This window comes from Apteryx mantelli, chromosome Z (assembly GCF_036417845.1).
Source record: "Apteryx mantelli isolate bAptMan1 chromosome Z, bAptMan1.hap1, whole genome shotgun sequence".
NCBI lineage: Eukaryota > Metazoa > Chordata > Aves > Apterygiformes > Apterygidae > Apteryx > Apteryx mantelli.
In genome coordinates, this window is record NC_090020.1 from 84,802,803 (window position 1) to 84,822,632 (window position 19,830).

Below are 19,830 nucleotides of genomic sequence, written 5' to 3' on the forward strand. Positions count from 1 at the left end.
GCTTTGTTTTGATTGATTTTTTTTAATATGATATTTAGAAAAAAGGTGATGGGGAGGGAACGGGAAATTCTTATCTCCACATCTCCTTGAAAGTGCGGTGCTTGGAGAGCAAGGCAATAAGCTCCAGTACAGCTATGGAGGAGGAATATGAAATGGGTAAGGAAAGTGAATATTTAAGTCTCCATTGTGCAAAGCTTGGCTTTTTAGAAGGTCTGAGAAGAAGGGCTAAGTAATGCCAGAGCCATAACTTCAGAAAAGTAATTCCTACGCAGCCGAAGCAAACAAATGTCACGAATTTTCCCACGGCTTAAATTCCGAGCAAAAGCTCCTAACAAAGAGCACACTCGAATCAAAATGAAATGGATAAATCACACTAAGGGAACACCAGAGACTGAGCTTTAAAGTCTCTCTTCGCTGTCGGAAACCCATGCCTGGAGGAGGAGAGCCGTGAATTAGAGGCACATCCATCTGCAGTGAGAGCTGGGGCGACTGCCTGCTCTCGAGAGCAATTCATGCACCTGGCAACACTGGAACATTCCCAAGTTCCAGCTCTGAAGTATTTTCAGGTTTTGTGGGTTTAAAAAAAAAAAAAAAAAAAAAAAAAAACCCAAACGCTTTTGTTATTTTGAGGAGCTACAGAGAGTTCGTGGCTTGCAGTGAGAGAAGAGTCAGGAACGGGGTGCTCTATCCCCAGCCTGGCTGATTCAGGGTTCAGACACGTGCCCAAATTACAGCAAATCACACAAACTCGCAGCCTGCAGCAAACACAGGGCTGCATGACTTTACACACAGCAGAAGGCTAAGATCAGCTGAAGCCACGTTCCCTTTCTCTGCAGGATCCTGGATCACCTCCTCCGGTCTACAAGCTTAGCGGTTCCATCACAACCATGAAGTTCTTTCCCTTCGTCTCCAAAGAGTAGACCGTAGACATGATGTACACCAAGTGGGACTGCAGTAGTTGCCTTAACATTTGCTACCAGCCAAGGTTGTGATTTGCACTAATAGCCTAACATTACAAATCGTTAAAAATTTAAAGGAGAAAACCTCCACTGCTACCAGCCACTGAAGCCACCCCCTTCACAGGCACTACTCTGAAGAACGATCTCCTCGTGCCAAGCACCTCCTCAACAACCTTAAACTGCAGGACTTGATCACAGTTGTCCATACAAGCCCTACCCCTGCCACGCAAGTAGCCCCTTGCGTTTTGCTGAGGTCTCACAACTCATCACTGTCAGCAAGATCATCTTGAGGGCCAGCAAGAGGGCTCAACATTCAACGGCCGCAGTATTTTTTCCTCCAGCACAGCTGGAGAAACCAAGCTGAACCACCTTTTTTCGAGGTTGCCTTTTGCTGCCATCCGCTCACAGTGACAAGGGGTAACTGCTGTCTTGGATGGGTTTGGCCAGGCTCCCCAGGAGGGACAAAGTGAGTTCGCACCTGCCCTTCCTTTGCTTTGAATTTCAGCATTAGTGACCCCAAAGTCATCAAGAACAGGCAGAAAACGGCAGTGCACCGTTTTCGTTTGCACTCTTTCCCGCACAGGCTGACCTCCATCACTGGCCATCAATTTTCTCTGGATACCGCTATAATTCTGGATGGAAACTGCTCCAGAAAGGAGTTTTCCCTCTTGCAGAGAAAGAAATGCTTGGCAACGACATTAACAGCACATCTTTATTGTCCGCTCTTCTGCAGCATAATTATAGTTTTCGTCTCTCAAGACTGGCTAAATTGTGCAATTTTCTGGGTCATCAGATCCCATAGATCTGGTCACCACTACAAACTCAGAGCAGGAAACTCTCTTTAGAGGGGGAAACGCACCGTGGGCATCTCTCAGTTGGATCACATTTTTTTGGGCGCTGCTCTTCTCCAGTGGTTTCCCAGGTCCTCGTGTTTCCCCACAGATGGTCCAGCACATTCACAGCCGGCCTCAAACTCATCTGACAAGGCGTTTCTACCGACAATTACGTCCCTAGGTTTTCTCGGCAGCACAGATAGTGGTAGCCCAGCCCTCACATGGGTTGTATTTGGGGTCTCCTGTCTCTGGACATGCTCCACAAGCTCAGGAAGGCCTCACCACACTTGCCCTCAAAAGCCACCTCTGATTTTGTGGCCGTTACCCAAGATGTGGACCTAGACGGGTCCCCGGGGCCCAAAGGCCACGCTGTGACACTCACCACAGTACGTGTAGATGTGGTTGGACTCGAGGAACCTCACTTTGAGGTTGTGCAGGACGGCAGGTTCGTGCAGGTAGCTCAGGGCCGTCAGGTCATTCTCTCCCACCAGGATATCAGGATTGCGCAGGAAAGGCAGCTCGTTTCCATGGAGGTCAACGGGATATTCGCAGATCTGAAGAGACACACGCAAGGAATGTGAAAACAGAAAACTCACCAGCATCTTTAATGGCTGATAGCTGATCTGAGGATAACTCCAGCTCGCTCTGCGGTATCGGATACGACTCTTGCCCTGTTCGGCAATAGCCCCTCTGGCTTCGTGTCGAACAAAAGCCCCTTAATGCTAAATGCTACATGGACAGAGTCCCAAGGGAAGCCAACAAGACCCAGTTTGGATAACCAGAATTACTTCAGGGCTTATTCCCTATGGATATCCTGGCGCAGTGGCAGCACCATCCATGCCAAGCCCGGTGACCGGCTCACACGACGTGTTTAGGGATCTCCAGCGCGTTTCCTACCGTAATCCCACATCACCGATGTTAATTTGCAAGAGTTCGCACCCCGTCTCACATCTTAATTGCCAGCACACCGGGGATCCCCAGCGATGTTTAAACCCAGCTCTGTGTTCAGGAGGAACGCTCCAAATGAGGAGCGTAGCCAGAAACCACAAAATCCATGAAAATTCACTTAAAGCCCAAGGACAAAAGCAAAGCATTAAGCAGCCGGGTAATGCAAGCCAACTGTCAGGAACAAAAGCCTTTCCATGGCTTTCAAGCCCCCTGAAGGCACCTGTGCTCAGCACCCTCATCCGACGCACACATACGTTGCTCCCCTTCGCTACATCCACGAGGATGAAATTCCTCATGAAAAAATACATTTTTTCTTCCTGACATAGCACGACTGCAGGTCTCACAGCTCCACGAAAAGCCTGGAGCTGAAGGGAAGATGTCCAAGGCGGTCGGCTGGGACATAGCGCGTTTAACAACACCAACGGCCACTTAAGCCCCAGTACCGGGAGGGGGAAGGACCCCTCCTGCACACGGGGAGCAAGACCCGGATTAAATCAGACCTTGCACACCCTCCGCGGAGCCGCTCTCCAGCCCTAGCGGCAATACTGCTGCTATTAAAAGCAAAAAAAAGCCGATATCACAGCCTATTGCAACTTTGCCAGAGGATAAAAACCAGATGATAGAGGTCGAGGGCTTTTCTTGCAGCCTACTTTAACACAAGCGTCTCGGGAGGGAATGGGCAGAGGGAAATCTGGAAGTGGTAAGGCGATAAGACATATTTAAAAATAAAAACGTTTCCTAGAAAACGTGAGAGGGCTCAGGCTTATTCACATTCATTTGAAGCTTTGAGTGAAGAGAGCAAAACGTTCAAAAGCTTACAGTTTCATCTTCGAGCTTCAGACGCAGGCTTTTATCTCCCTCCTTGTAATCCTTGATTATTTCCGCCGATTTCCAAACTTCTTCGGGGTCGGGAATCCAAACCCGAGTGTACTGGAGAGGGGAAAAAGAAAGAATGAGTTAAAACACATGGCAGCCACAGAAAAATCAAATGAGAAATAAATTAATTCACCACGGACACAACACAGGCGAGAGGCCTCCAGGACAACCTGGACACCTAAACAAGCACGGAGGGTTTTGTGCTGAAAACCACCACCCTTTGAGGTCTCCATATACCCAAAACGGGGTGTTATAAGCCTGCTTTGCAATGTTAACGCTGCTCTGCTGCTGGGCCGCTCCTGCAATCGTTTCAGTAGACAGCACATGGTGTTTCGAACATCTGCACACCTTCTCCAGGAGGCCCCAGAGCGCTAGGCAGGACCTGGGTTGATTCACCAGTGCAGACCGAGGGACGCGTGTCCGTGCCACAGCAGTGCGGGACCTGCTATGGACCATTTTTGGGCACGGCAGACTGCCGACCTGGCTGCATCTCAAGCTGGAGATGGCCCTAGCTGTGCCCACCTTGCAATCGCCACCTGCTTGGAAGCGGGAGATGGTAGGAAAGGTCCAACCCTGGCTCTTCCCACGCCCTGGAGCACAGCTGGAGCCAGGAGGGTGCAAAAAGGAGCCCAGGTGCAGCGAATGCTGTCATTCCCCACAACGGGACAGCTTCAGGGCTGCACAAGGGGCTCCAAGGCTGGAGCCACGTGCACCTTCTGCACAGGGGTGAAGCCCATGGTCAAGGAAGGCCAGAAGAGCCTGGGGACAAAGCAGCAGGGGAAAGGAGGGCTCCGAAGGGGCTCGACACTAAAACAGAGGCAAACAGACGATAAGGAGCATCTTTCTGCTCAGTCCCACCAACCCACCGGCCTCAGGGGTGTCCACAGGGGATGAGGCAAGAGGAGACACCAAAGTCACCAGCTCCTGCTGGAGGCAAACCTGCAGACGGGCTTCGAAACACCAGAAAAACGCCTTGAAAACTCACACGCAATATTCAGTCTTTTTAGCAAGCCTCTCCCAAGTCCCGGCCGTCCTGACGGGAGGTCCCAAAGGCCCCCTGAAGACCCAGCCTGCGGGCCCCCATCCCGCAGAGGGTGCAAATCTGAATAGCAGCAGTGGCGCTCATGTCTAACAAGGTTAGCGTCACTCACCTCCTTCCAACGAGATTTAATTTGCTCTCGTGATAGCGTAAGGATAAGTAACCTTTACGGCATGGGAAAGTCTGAACATAAGGAAAACTTTCTCTAATGCGAGGGTAGTTGGACACTGGAACAGGTTGCCCAGAGAGGTTGTGGAGTCTCCATCCTTGGAGATACTCAAAAGGCATCTGGACAGGATCCTGGGCAACCTGCTATATGTGACCCTGCTTGAGCAGGGGGGGTTGGACTAGATGATCTCCAGAGGTCCCTTCCAACCCCAACCGTTCTGTGATTCTGTGACCTCAGATATCTGCTCTCAAGGGATTCTTGTGCTCTGCTCGCTTCTCAGAAGCATCAGTTCGGCAGTGGCCTTTTTGAGGACTTTTCCCCCCAAGTCACCCCACCAACGGAAATAAGGCGTATATAAAGTCACTCTCGCACAAAACGGGAGGGATGGTGGGGAAAAACCAAAGCAAGTGCAATGGGGGCAGTGCCATCGCACCAAAAGATGGCTTTGGTCCTCATCTTAGAAGCAAAGCCTTCACCATACTATTTTAATGTTCACAGTGACTCAAGAGTTAAGGAAACAGCACTCAAAACCGCATGCTCTGCAGCTGAACAGCAATGGATTTTTATATGTATAATGTGTAATTATTTTTAGAGCTGCTCAATAGCTACAGCAGCAGGAACCTTTAGATGTTAATGGAGCTCTACAGACATATTGCCAGAACAGCAGTTTTGTCAGTAAGGAAAAAAACATATATAATAATAAAAATAAATAGCCACTTCCCAGAGCACCACCTCACCTTGCACCACTGGCCGGGCACCCCGGCGCCATATCAAATCCGCCCGCAGCACAGCCAGGAGCTCCATCCTCACCCCATTGGCCTTATCATGAACCAAGCAATAGGTCGGGCTGGCGATGCGCCGTGCAGCTTTTCCTCCTCCCTCTACCTCGTAATTAACAATTAATCAATCTGTGGCTCCCCCCCCCCTTAATAAAGTAAACCTCCATTTCTATAATCTCACCTCTCCTGCAATTATTCCACTTTACAGGCTAAGTCCTGGCTTCGTTAGCCTTAACGACCTCTTGCTCTTCCGGAAGAGCTCGTTAGGAAGGGAAAGGCGCAGGCGGCCCTGTCTCCAAGCACTGGGACACTTGGTCCTATCTCAAAACCGAGCAGAGCGTTAGCCTGACTTCAGGCTCGGGGCAATATAACCTTGGGCAAATCACTTCATCTCCCGACACTTCAGCGTCACCAGGCAGGAGGGTGGAAACAAAGGAGTTTTTTAATCCTTGAGGATGCTTTAAAAAGGTTTTGTTTTTTTTCCCTCCCCATTTTAAGTTTTGTGTTTTGGGGTTTTTTTTTTGGAAATGCAGCTCCAGGGCCTCGGGAAGCGCCTGCAACGAGGAGGAGTCTGCAAGCCGGAGAGGGCTGCAGCCCCGTGCCGAGAGCGGAGCTTGCCCTGGGCCGGGCAAGAAAAACTCGTGGAAAATTTTTTGCAGAAACCTGGAGATGGACCCGCACAAACTCCCCCAAGCAAAAACAGGCCAGTTTCTGCAATGCCCTTTTGTGCATTTTGTATTCATCCTCTTCCACTCCTATTTTCCCTTTGCATTAACAGGCAATAAAACCAGAGCAAGCAGCCGAACTCGCGCATCCTCGCCCAGGCACCGCGCAGGAAGGCTCCCGCTGCAACGGGGCCAACGCGCAAGGCTACAGATGGTCACAGGAGTGTGATAAAATAAATAAATTAATTAAAAAATAAATAAAAAACACTTAAGATCACGCAACAGACAGTTCTGATGGGCACCTTGAAAAAAATCGAAGAGCAAAACACAGGCATGAGCTTAGAACAAGACGCCCTAGTGCGGCGTTCCCAAACGCTCTCGGGGAGGACCAAAACACACACAAAAGAGGAAACAACACAAGCTTCTTCAATTCTGGCTTCCCCAAGAAATTCCCTTCACAAAAAAACACCCCGGGAGCAGCTCAACAGCTTGCTTTGCAACAGTCAAATGACGATCCCGCAGCTACCGTGTGCGTTTCATTATTAAAATTAACAGTTTTCCCATTATTAAAGTTTTTCCCATTATTAAAATTAAAGTTGGCAGCGGTTCGGGAGGAAAATCTCCCCCACGTGACCCGGCGATTTTTGAGCAATAGTTGCATTTACGGAGCATTTCTTCAGCGCGTAAGCCGCACGGCCCGAAGGCCGCCTTTGCATCTTTTTATTGCCAAGCAACCGCGGGAAAGCAAATCCATCACCACGGATTTAAATAAGCAACATCTTAGTGGTCGTAATTAAAAAATTCCAGCAAGAAAGTCTGCCGGCGAGGAAACCTGGCGCGCCTGGAGAAAGGCAGCCGCGATCAAGAGCTAGCAAAGCCGGGCTAAATAATTTTAAGCACTTGCAAATCCATGTTTGTCCTTTCCTCGTTGAAGGAAGGATCCCACAAAGGAAAAAAACAAACAAACAAACAAACAAAAAAACTCAAAAAAACCCCAGCAAGCGGCTCTGGCACGAGATTTTTCTACATTCTGGCGTTTTCAAGGCCGAATGTTTCGCGTGCATTTCATCTCAAGCAAAACTTGTCAAACTCGCAATAAGCCCATTGCTAATTAAAAAAAAAAAAAAAAAAAAAGGCAGAGAGGGAAATGAAAATAAAGGCACGTTGGTTTAAGACTGCACGAGGGCAGCTGCTGGGAGACGCCACGCCGCTCACGCGAGCGCAGCCGTAACTCAGATCCCCTTCTCCTCCCGCCACGCACTTGCTCCCCTCTAGGGAACGTTTCATTCTTCATTAGGAAGATGAATGAATGGAGAGGGGAAAAAAAAACAAAATTATTTCCCCTTGTTGGCGAAACATTATTTATCTTCGTTATTGATCCTCGCCTTTGCAGCTCTCCTACGGCTGTAATTAAATCTCAGGCCCCCGCAAGGGGCTGGCGGCTTTAGGGCTGACCCCGGGCTGGTTTCAGGAGCACAGTGTTGCAAGATCAGGCGTTTCCAGCAGCTTTATTAGGGGAGGAAAAAAAAGTCTCCATTTGGTCCATCAAACCTGGCTGATTGCAGATATCGCTTCCATATTATGCGTTTACCTGTTTTTCCCAGGCATTTGTTGTCAAGCCATTGCTGGCACGGGACCGACCAGCACCTTCCAGTGCATGCCATGAAGGCTTGAAGCTGGGGAGAAAGGAAAGGCTGCATCTGCTAGATGAACTCCTGGTCCCACCACAAGAGGCAATGACTGCTTTGAAGCCTAGAGCCCACAAGAGGCCCGAGCAGAAGGCTGGATGGTCAACATTTAAGCCAAAAGCAGCCAGGCTAGCACAAACACCAAACAGAAGCATCGTTCAGGGTACGTGACATGACATAGCAGATTGCAATGTTTCTTCCCCCAGGCCATGACAGCTCTAGAGGATATTCATAATACGGGTTTTCTTCAACCACCTAGAAACTTGACTTTTGAGGCGTCATCCCCCCACGTACCTGGCACACCATCATGTTTCCACCCACGCCAGAGCATTAAGCCAACGCTGCTGCAGGAGACGGCCTTGCAAGCCTTCTGTAGGGCCCTCATTTAAAAGCAAAGTCCAGGCAGACCATGGCCCTGAAGAAGGTGGCACAACCCTACGGCATCAGTGGCACCAACAGGGTGGTCAGCAGAGGTCCCACCTCGAACCGCGACATCTCCATCATGCCCGCAAACCAACCACCGGTACGGGCCCTTCGAGGAGGGACCAGGAGACGGTGCTCTTCCACAGAGGCCAGGCATAAACAGCTGCTTCATTTCCAGATAATTGAAGTCAATTAGTAATTCAGATTAAAGAGAGATGCTGCTGTTACCCCAAACCAAACACAGCCCACGGAGCTGAATTCCCAGAGCTTGAGAAACACGGAGTAGAAACACTCAGAGCAACCTCAGCTTTGCTTCATATTGAGACCACAGAGCTTAAAGGTACTTTAACCTTCACCCTACACAGTTAGGGGTATTTTTTTTTAACTGACCCCAAGGCCCAAATTCCCAGCAGTGCACACGGAGCCACCGTGCTCCCGGAGCTGCCACTACCACTTGGCTGGCAGCTCTGAAGTCACAAAGATATGGGGAAATAACTCAGGTCTCAACCGTCCGAGATCTACAGCCAACTGCCTACAGCAAATTAGCCTAGACAGTTCAGACATCAGCTGGACAAAAGAAAAGGTAACAGAGGGGGGAATTTTTGCTATTTTAGTCCTTTGACCCACCCAGGATCAGAGCACAGATCAGCAAAGAGCACACATCGCAGTTATTTTCTATATATGTCCAAGCTGCCCGGAAAAATCAAAGAGGGTTCCCTCTCCCCCCCGCAATGTTTGTGTGTGCTCGGTGAGACACAAATCAACCTTTTCCATGGCTTGCATTACGTGGCAGTCATGTTTTGCCAGGTGACACCAGAACTCAAAGTATTCCTGTGTCTTGAGAACAATTTGTTCCAATTTTAAGCCTTTACTCAGGCAGCAGGAATTTTACGTGGAATTTCAGATGAGCAAACGCCGAGCATCCCTTAAGTAGCAATTATACAAGATTTATATAATATTTTTTCAGTAGGTGAAGCTGCAAGAGCAGGGAGCAGAGTTTGGAGCAAATATTTGATCAGCTTACCAGGTCAGAAGTGGGACATGGAAGATTTCCTTCTTCTGTGACTTTTCCTTCTTCCATAACTTATCAAAGCAGTCTCTGTCCCTGGAGATATCCTGAACTTGGCAGGACAAGGCCCTGAGTGCCCTGGGCTGAGTGGCCCTTCTTTGGGCAGGGTTGGACCTCCAGTGCCCAGAGGTCCCTTTCCAGCTATATTACTCTACAAGCCACGTAGCTTTGCATCACTAACCTGCACTAAAAGCATATCCATCCCCAAATCTCATCTTTCTCCAGACAAAACGGCACTCACTACTTTCCTCATCTCCTAACATTCTCCCAACCCCTTTGGAGGAGCCATAACTCAAGGTTTCAGCTTCTCAGAGCAGCTCAGGAGGGCAGGCAGAGCTGGGGGACACTCATGAGGGGAGATGGCCTCAGCCGGGAGCACCAGGAACCCAAAGCATGTGGGATAATGGCAGAGTTGCCCAAGTCTCAGCTAGACTGATGAAAGGGGTTTCCATCACAACCCTCTTCTCCACTCGGACAGAATCCCCCCAAATCCCCTAAAGCCCCTGAGAGCTCTAATAGCCATTTCCCCAGAAACTCCAGCGTAGCAGATGCAAGTCCCAAGCTACCATAATTAATGTAGTACAATTAATGAAAATAAGGCATGATAAACAGGTAGGGGATGCTTAAGGAATAAAATAACCTCAAACAAGTGACTTGACAAATATAATAGTCACCGAGATTTATTTTTGGCAAGGAATTCATTCCCTTGCCTCTTTTTATCCCAGGATAAGAGCTTTACTAGTGTATCAGTGCTCCAGGGAGCTTTCGGAGCTTCAGCCCAAACCCACTCTTTTCTCCTCCATCACGCAACGGAAAACAGCTTTTTTGGTGCAGACCGTGGTGGCAATCCGACTAGTCTTTGGAACTATTTCAGTTTTCTGTCTCTGGCAAGGGAAAAAGGAGATTCATAGCACTTCTCTCTCTGCCATTTCTGCCGCTCCCCGATAAGCCCGATCTCTGCAAGGGCGGCAGAAACTCCCTTATCGAAGCGTTTCAAAGCTCCTGCCCGAGCGCAGCGTCAGCCTCCGGCTAGCTATTCCCAGCTAGAGGGAAGATAAGCACCCGCTTTCGGTAAACAAACGGCACGTCAGGAAATATTTCAGCAAGAGCAGAGAATGAAGCGAGAGAGGAGCAGTTCTCATCGTGGCGCCGGCAGGATGGATTCAACGGCGGAAACGCAAATATTTGCTCTCGCCTCCTTCTCCCTGTCGTATTTGCGCTGCAGAGAGGAAAAGCGGGGTGCTCCCAAACCGAAGCGGAAGCCCACCCGCAGCCCCAGGCAGCCCCGGGCTGCCGTGGCTAGCGACCACGCCGCTTGATTTTAAGTCCATGTTTCAAGTTTGCCATGAAACTCAGGTTTTCCTTGCACTTCTGAAAACCCACTTGATGTCAAAGGCCCGTCCTCCTTGCAAGCGAAGCAGGTACCCACAAGCAAAGGAAACGGGCATTATTTCAAGGGGATGCCAGAACTACAGAAATTTGTCTTTCCGGGTGCAAGCACGAGTGCCCAGCTCCGAATGACTGTGCAGCTTCGTACCCCCTGGCCGGTCACCGGCACCGCGATGGCCCGAGCTGGGTAACCTGCTGCATTTCCTCCCATTAAACCTCCCTTGACTTCCTGGGATTTATTCACACTCCACAACACAACCATGCAATGCTAAAAGCACACAGACGTGGTGCTGAGCCCCGGCCGTAGCCACCCACCCCGTCCAGACGCTATTTTCCGGAGCTGCTGAAGGCTGCTTATGCTGAACTCATTTCAGAGCACATGATGCTTCAATACACAAGCAAGAGTTTATCAGGCCAAGTTTTGGGCAGAGAAGTTCACGTTGCATCATTCTGGCATTATTTAGGATCACTACGTTGCTGTTATTTAAACTGTGCTGGCGTGGTACCCATGTCTCCCACCCACACGGGAAACCCAGGTGAGATGAGCCAGCCGGCTGACAGTCGGTCGTCCACAGTTAAACAGGCTACCCAGCACATTCGGTCTGTGATTGCTGATTTTCCAGCGAGAAACCCCGAGGAACTGGTTTTCACAAAGGCTCTTTTCATAGGAAAGCAGCTTAACCCATTTAGAGAGTATCCGAGCCTCTTCTCGGAGGAGCTTTGCGCTTTGTTAATGGCCAACAGGGCACTAGCAAAAGGCCGGGCTTTGTCTGAAAAACAAAATAAAATAACCAAACCCCAGGATTCCCACTGCACGTTTCCAGCCAGGAAAGAGAGGCTGGGAAACCTCCCCGAGACGGGTTTTCCCTGCTCCTTGGACGCTTCGGCGTTTGCACGCGCAGGAAGAAAAGGCCGCCCGCTCCTCCGCACCTCGCTCCCACCAGCGCCGGGGAAAACGGGCTGCAAATCTCTGCGAGCCGTAGGACGTAAAACGAAGACCACTCCCTCAAGATGCTTTGTGCCATGGAGACGACGAGATGACTGTTTTGCTTACGTCAGCGTTTAGTGCCCAGCACGGGCACCCACCGCTCCTCGCCAGCACCGGCATTCCCACCCTGCCGTCTCCTGCACGGGGCTGCGGGAACGGAGAGGGAATCGTTCCGGCTGGCGACGGCTATACGTTCACCACCGACCGCATGGAAACGCCTTTCCGCCCCACGTTTTGACACCTGCCTTGGCTGCCTACACTTAATGCAAGCAAGAAAACGTTTATCAGATGAAACGGGTCTGGTGGGACACAGCTTAAAAAAAAAGTCATCGGTGGACAGGAAGGGACAGGGCCAACCTCACAGCTCTTCGGTCCGCACCGGGACATCCCATCCTGCCACGCTTCCTCGAAGGGCAAAGGCTCGGCAGGATGAACCTCTAGGTTGAGCAAAACCAGATCCTAAATGCCCCCCCGAAAGCTTTCCAGAAGTCGGGAGAAGCAGCGCTGTCTCAGAGGGCTCACCACAAGCGCTCAAGAGCTTCTGCAAACGCCATTTGCTTTAACAGCTCAGTTTGGGGCTTTTCCACCCCTTGGGGTGTTTACACACCTATTCAGCCTTCCTAAAATTACAAGGTGCAGCTCAGATTTGCATTTATCTTCAGCATGTCTAACTGCCGGGCTGGGTCTTTCTAGCCTCAGCCGCTGGCTTTTGCTCTGCCCCTACCTGCTGAGTTACGCAGGCTGTGTGTGGGCAGGCAGGGTGGAGGCGAGGCCTTCTAAAACGACCTCTTCCTTCCTGGACAAATTAAGTATTTTGAAATTTAGCCTGACTGCAGGACAGGTTTTTCCAGATCCCAGATAATTTTTAGCTCTTCCTAACTTTTCAGCTTCCTTCCTGGGCACGTGAGAGTGAGTAGTCTAACCTTAGTATTACCTGCGTGTACAGAAGTAGCAAGATCATCTTCCTACCAAATTGGGTACTGTCATTCCTCAGTCATCCAAAGATCACATGAGCTCCCAGCATCATGCATGGGTTCAAATACAGTCTCAAGAGTTGCTGCCCAAAAAGCCACCGCAGATCCCACCTAAGCTGACTCCTTGATGTGAATGCTGGGGTTCTACTCCTAGTAGACAGGTCCTTCAGGTCCTACATGTCTTTCAGGTGGACAGTTCCTACCATTTTAGGCTGAGCACTTATCTGAGTGGAGACAAGCTCTTAAAAGTCCCAAACACACCAAGAACCACACGCAGAATCCCAGGATTATGTGAAGCCTTCATGGTGCCACCAAGTGCTGCAAGTGCCTTCTCCAGCAAGTGAGGCAAACAGCATCTTCAGCTGTAGCCACGAGTCTGCTGGCCCTTTCCTCTTGCCATGGGGCACCGACACCTCCCCACCACACATGGTGGGATTTGCTTCCCAAGAAGCTCCATCAGGGTTTTCACCAATGCACTGTGACCACAACAGCTATGGGGAGCAAAGCAAGGCAGTAGCACCTTCATGGACAAGCATCCAACCAGAGACTAACCAACAAGTGCCCTATGCAGCTAACGTGACTGTGTCATGCCTGGGTACGGGGAAGAGGCAAAGGTTGTCTTCAAATGCTCTTTAAGGCCACTTAACACTATTAAACGTTAAAGCCACACAAATGTCAGGAGCATATGCACATCCCTGAAGAGTAGGTCAAGGATCTACCAATATTTTAACAATCCCACTAAAGTGTTTTATAGGACACGACCAGAACTGGGAGTTCAGAGCCCTCTGGAAACCCCAGGGCCCAATTCACACACCCAGAGGTATGTGCAGAGGAAATGAACTTACCTAGACACACGCTAGGGCTGGGTATCCTCTGGCAATCACTGCAGATCACATGTCAGAGCACCATTTGCCTACAAAGCTGCAGATCCAGAGGCCTGTTGGTGTACTGCATTCAAGGCTTCACGACAAAAGAAGCAAGACTTTGGCCTGGGGAGAGCGCTAATCTGTGCTTGAAACTTATTACAACTTGGTAAAAACAAAACAAAAAAAAGAAACAAAACCAAAAGACAAAATCCACACATCCACTGAACTTGGGAAGCTACTTAGGAAACTACTTTGAAAACTAGAATTTTTAAGAGGCAATCCTGGGCTTCTCCAGAAAGCATTTGAGCAAGGTCTCACGATCTAAGAAGAGGTGCCCGGGACACTTCACGGAGACGTGCTGCAAATGAACCCTCTCGCTCCAGCCAGCCTAGCACAGAAGCTCCTGCAAGGCCTCCAAAGAGCCAGGCAAGGGGACCTTCCGTTGTCACGGACAAAGACAGAATAAATCGTATTTAAGATATCCGCTGGTGCTCACTCAGAGCAAAACGCCATCCTCTGCAGATGGAGAGATGCAAGAGCTTGGTGTGATCTCCTGAGCTATTTTACAGCAGGAAATCCTGCTTCCCTGGAGCAGACGGCCAAATTCCCGCTTTTCCAGCAGCAGCAGCACTTCGTGACCACGAGTGGACACAGGCAGGGACAGGGGCAGCTGCACCTCCCAGACAGAAGTTGAGTGCACCACACGCCCAGCATGGGAATGGGGCATTCGCTCTGCATCTCCCTGGTTAAATGCCATCATGTGCCAAAAGCACGACCTGCTGCAGCACGGCAGGAGCATATCAAGCCTTGTCCCCCCAATCTCTCCTTTCCTGGTGCTTTTGCTCGGCTGTGTCCCGGCCAAGGAGCAACCAGTGCTTCCGACCCACTCGATGCTCTGCAGATGGGCCTCGTTCTGCCTCCCCGCACATCCCTTGCAGGCTCCAGCACCGGCGCCTTGCTCACACCTGGATGATGGTGATTTACCCCTACGTCGCCACCGTTTTCCACCTTCCTCGGTGCTTTTTCCCCCCCACTGCTTCCTCCAGCGGTGGTGCTACCATCAGGGTCTTCCCCCCGGTTTTGAGGCAGAAGGCAGCAGGGCTGGGGCCACCCAACCTCCCCATTTCCCAGCGCTGACCACAGCAGCTGCTTTCGGAGTCAACCGGGCTGTGCCACCGGTCCAGAGCATGACTGGGGAAAAGCGGTGGGATGGAGCCTGCAAGACTCAACCCACCCGGCCCGTGTGTGCGTGGAAGGGTTCAGAGCAATATGACCCCATCCAACCAGCCCGAAACTAAAGCAGCTGGAAAAACCCAACCCAGCCATGAAAAGTGCAGGAGAAGAGGGGAAAGGGGAGAGGGGAAAAAAAAAAAGAAGAAGAAGAAAGAAAGAAAAAAAGAAAAAACCACACCAAACAAGGCCAGTCATTACAAAGACTATCTCATTTCATTTGCAGTGAGGAATAACCGCAGCTTTCTGGGCTGGCAAGCGGCAGACACAGCACCGGAATCCATGGCTGCAGGCAAAGCTAAGCATTAAAACCACCACCTAGAGCTGAATGATCATTCAAAAGGCCGTTTCCAACAAAAAAGGCGAGAGGTTGAAAACCTGAGCCCCCTTCCAGAAATTGGCAGCGATTCCCACGCATCCCTCGGGGGGATTTTCCCTGCACACCGACCTCCCAGACCGCACGCCCGTGCGGAGAGACGCTCCTTCCCCTTCCCAGGTGGGCTCCGACGTTGCTCCATCCCGTAGGACTTTCACATCGCTGCCAATTTCAAGATACGCCCAGACACTCGGCTCCAATATGAAATTATGATAGAAGTTTCGTTGCCTCACTCTGAGCAGGTTTAAAAGCTATTTTTATAAAAGGTTATAATGAGTTTTAAACAGAATGCAAGCTTTTAAAATGAAAATGTTCTGGCTCACAGCTGCAAATGTAAACCCTGCACACATAAACAGCCATAAGTTGCTTGACAGAATATACAGCACCAAAAAATTATGCAGTTACTACCCTCCGGCCCTCTCAGCTTCTAAAAGATCATAGTACTACGCCTTCGCAATCTCTGTTGGTTTTGGCCGAAAACCCAGAACAATATTGGAGCTGGTACGAACTGCATAAACATGCAAGGGTTGTACGGGGTTGTAGCGCAAGGAAAACCCCACAACTTGGCTACACAGATTTATGGTCTTCTCTACTTAAGATCCACTTCACAGGAGGGACAACCGCCGGATCAGACAAGCGCCACGAGGTCTCCTCCGACCCAGGCAGAGCATTCGAGCAGCCCTCTGGAGTCCCAGCTCCCACCACAGGGCAACAGGTTCCCCACTTTGAGCAAACTTTTCCCCTCCACACCTCTTCCAACCCCAAGAGTAGAAGTTATCCAGAAGAAGTTTGTTATTCACATGAGTCCATTGCTCCTAGCCTTATTTTAATTCTAGGTTTTCCACCACCTCAAGAGAAGACCAGAAGGGTTCACCACCAGCTGGAGAAAGGCCACAGCACGGCACCAAACCACCGATATCCTAAACCACCATCAAAACACCACTAACCACTGCCTGACACCTAGGGGTATCATCACACGGGAAACAAATGGTGATGGTCACCTTCAGCTCAGGATGTCCATCTTGAAATATCAAGCCAGATTTCGTATTTGGGAACGCCAAAGAGCACGGTCTCCAGAGCAAACACAAGCCAGCTGCCGGCACATTCCCGGGGAACACCAGCAGGTCACGGTGGCCTATGGCCCCGGATCCGGCCCGGAGGCTGTACCACCACCCAGCAAACCTAGCAAAACCTCCACCAGAGCTGGCCTCCTTCGCCAGGGCAGCTGCATCCCGGAGAGGGTCCAGCCGGCAGCCCTGGATCCAAGAAAGAGGCAGCACAATAAAAGAAAAGATAAATAGTAATTAAGTATTTCAATCCTGCAGCCATCTCCCCCTCCTCCACCACATAGTACAACCTCTATTGTCTGAAACGCATTTATCTGAAACTGGGTCATGTCTCCTGGCGTTACTAAATCTTCCCAAATTTCCCCTGATTAGTCAAATGCAATCTCCTCTGTGACATCTGAAAGATTTAGGTGGTGCGTAATGCCGTTTTTCCCCTGAATGAGCCACATGAAAGAGGGGTTATAAGCTGAAAGACGGCACGCTAGGTGAAATAGTTGCCAACAGATTGCCCCCAAAAATATTAGCGCTGAAAATTAGATTATTTCTAAAGGAGAAGTTTTCCAATAAAATGTCCAGACTTCAGTACTGAATGACTAACGACAAGAAACTGCCTTCAGCTGCTAAAAACATGAAGCCTCAATAACTTAAGAGCTGCATAAATTGATCATTAAAAACACCTTTTCCCACCTCAGTATCAGGGATTTTCCATCGACCACGTCTGGCCTTCTCTTTAGCACAGAGACAGCAAAAAAGGGTCACGCTGGAGATTAGCTACAGCCTAAATTTGGATAATGCCGAGCAAACAAGCAAAGGGTCGCCTGGGATTTAAAAACAAAAGCAAACAAAAAGTAATCCTGCCACTCAAAGAGAAAACAGAAAACACCCTATAAAACTTGCCATACAGCAGCAAGTCAAGTAATATTGGCCAGGCCCAACTCGTATCCCAAGTGTTGTCCAAGCCTTTCCAAACTGGAGAGGGCTCCGGTTACAACCGAGAAGCCTCATCTCTTAATAACCAGAATCCTCCTCCAGAGCACAAGGATATCAGTGTCACCCAAAACCACCAGAAAAGGTCCAAAAAATAAAATATCACAGCCCAGCAGGGCTGCAGGAAGGTCTCTCCTTGGTTGGCCACGTGTGCAGGTCTAGCTAGGGTCCAGCTGGGCAGAAGACCACTGCTGCCCAAAAGCCATGCGGTGATCGGATGTAGCTGGAGGACCAGGAAGGCGAAATGCCACTCGGTTGCCGTTTGGCAGGCGTCCTGCGTTGCTCATGCGGGACAGGAGGCCAGTTACCCCGGGCAGTGCAGATCTGCACCCAGCCTCACCACGGGAGCGGGGCACCTGAAGCACATAACTTAAGACACATACCAAACGGGTACTTTCGATAGGCTTTGCAGATAGGGCAGGCCCAGGTAGTAGCTGCGTTTCGGGCAAGACGCAAGTTTTGATTACTTCAATCCTTTCCCCGCAGCGGGAGACCAAGTGGTTTCCATCTGTCTGTGTTGGCCTGAACTCTATTTCCTACTGCTCAGCAGTTGACCGCATTCCTAAATACTTCATCTTTTTGCCAAGCCAGAAACCCAGCGAAGCGATTAATCTTTCTGCCCAGTCATGACACTGGCATTAACGTCGTTTTTTTCCCTTTTTGATTCAGGAGGAAAGAGGAGCATCCTTTCACAGCCCCACGGAGGGTCAGCACTATGGGAGAGGCTAACGCTGGAGGTTTTAAGAACCTTCCCATCCCTCCTCTGACCATCCGTAGCTCAGAACCACCTTCAGAGGTGGCTCCCAATAACACAGAGGAGCAGGACGAGAGATGGCAGTCTGCTGCAAGCTCCACGTGCCTGAGATTTCCCCAGTACAAAGCACCTCCTGACCCTAACCCGCTCTCAAGGGCTTCTCTGCACCTAGAAGGCAGCAGTACTGCTAATCCCACCGTGGTGGGGTGGCCCCTGAAGACACAAGGAGCAGACAGCTACGATTGCCCAGCTTGGAAAGCTTCATCGCAGTTTCCCACTTGGTTTTGCCCTTGGAGACGGTGCAAAGCTGACCTGTCAACACCACCTGCTTCCTTCCCCACGGCCAGCAGCGCCAGGAAGGAGATCCACCAACCTGAACCCAGGCAGGAACCCAGGGTCAGCCGCAGTGGGGCAACATGGCTTGGAGATCTCCACTCCCTCCCTCCCAGTACTTCAGTTTGAGGTCCTAAGTACTTGTTGAGTCAGTGATCAGATGAGATCTGGTCAACGTTTAGCAAATAGGCGACCAGAAAGTATTTCACATGACCTTCCACTCCCGAAACTCCATAACAGCATTGAGATTTCTAAGAGACAGCACCTTTTTCAGCAAGAAGATGCTAACGGCTCGGAGAGTCCTTAGAAGGACCCATCTGCCCAACACCAAAGACTCTGGTATCTATTAGGCTGGTGAAGCCCCCGCCAGGCACCCAGTCACAGCTCGAAAGCTGGGCTTCGTGTCGAGCAGAGGTGCATGGGGACACCTGGACTGGACTGGCTCAACTGCAAGAAACGCTGGGGACCGGAAAGACTTGCACAGCCCGAACACAGCCTCATCCATCCCATCATCTCCACAGACACTAAAGCATCAGCTATGCAGATCCCAAAAGGCCAGTTCGAGCAAATCCTGTTCCTAGGGATGATTTAAAACAGAAAGCCCGCTCCTGCAGCAGAGCCAGAACGAACGTTTAGGTTTTACGTCCCACTCGGGCTGGCAAAGAGGGGTGACAGGTCTCCAAAGAGCACAGAGGACGCCTCGAAGAGCACAGAGGACGTTTCTGATCTCTTCTGAAGTCATCTGTTATGAGCGAGAGCCTACAACGGGAGCAGAGTGGCCACAGCTGCGGCTCGGAGGCTCTTGGAGTGCAACTTCACCCTCGCACCAAAAACACAAAAAAACCCCCACAAAAACAAAGAACAAAACCAAAAAACACTACCAAGCAGAAAATAAATCTCTCATTTTTTAAGCTCAGAAACGGAAGCCTGGGGTTCAGCAAGATGGCACAAATCTGCTCACATCCACCCGGCACTGAGGATTTTGTCGCCCTGCTCCCTCACTGGGGAGGGATAAAATAATAATAATAATAATAATAATAATAAAATGTAGTAGCACCCAGGTTTTAAAAAAATAAAAATAATAATAAAGAAAATTTTATGCAAGAGCTCTGGCTCCATCCCCCAGTGTCCCCACGGTAGTTCCTGGGAGAGGAGACGAGCGGAGCGCTGCCAGCTCAGAAAGGCCCGGCAGAGCAGCTGACGCGTGAGCATCAACCCGAGCACGTTATTGCCTTGCCGGGCCAGGGCCCGGGGAGCAAAGTCAGCTGAAAAAGGAAAAACGAAACGCAGAGCAAGAGAAAGCAAGCAGGAGGAAAGTTATCTGGCTTCCTTGGAGTTAGACCAGAGATTTCCAGCATTGCCCGGATCCGCAGAACAGACTCCGGGAACATTTATTTTGCAGCCCGAGCTGCCAGGCC

The 19,830-nt window shown here is 50.3% G+C and overlaps 1 protein-coding gene across 1 annotated transcript in view; it reads right to left on the reverse strand.

Annotated features, from left to right (window-relative positions):
- The window catches only part of MYO5B (myosin VB), a 118,415-nt gene that overhangs the window by 93,031 nt on the left and 5,554 nt on the right, over window positions 1-19,830 (reverse strand). The window contains exons 2-3 of the mRNA XM_067316697.1: window positions 3,560-3,670; window positions 2,175-2,346 (exon numbers count right to left, since the gene is read on the reverse strand). Of these exons, the coding sequence (XP_067172798.1) occupies window positions 2,175-2,346; window positions 3,560-3,670 (283 nt within the window). The remainder of the gene's footprint in view (window positions 1-2,174; window positions 2,347-3,559; window positions 3,671-19,830) is intronic.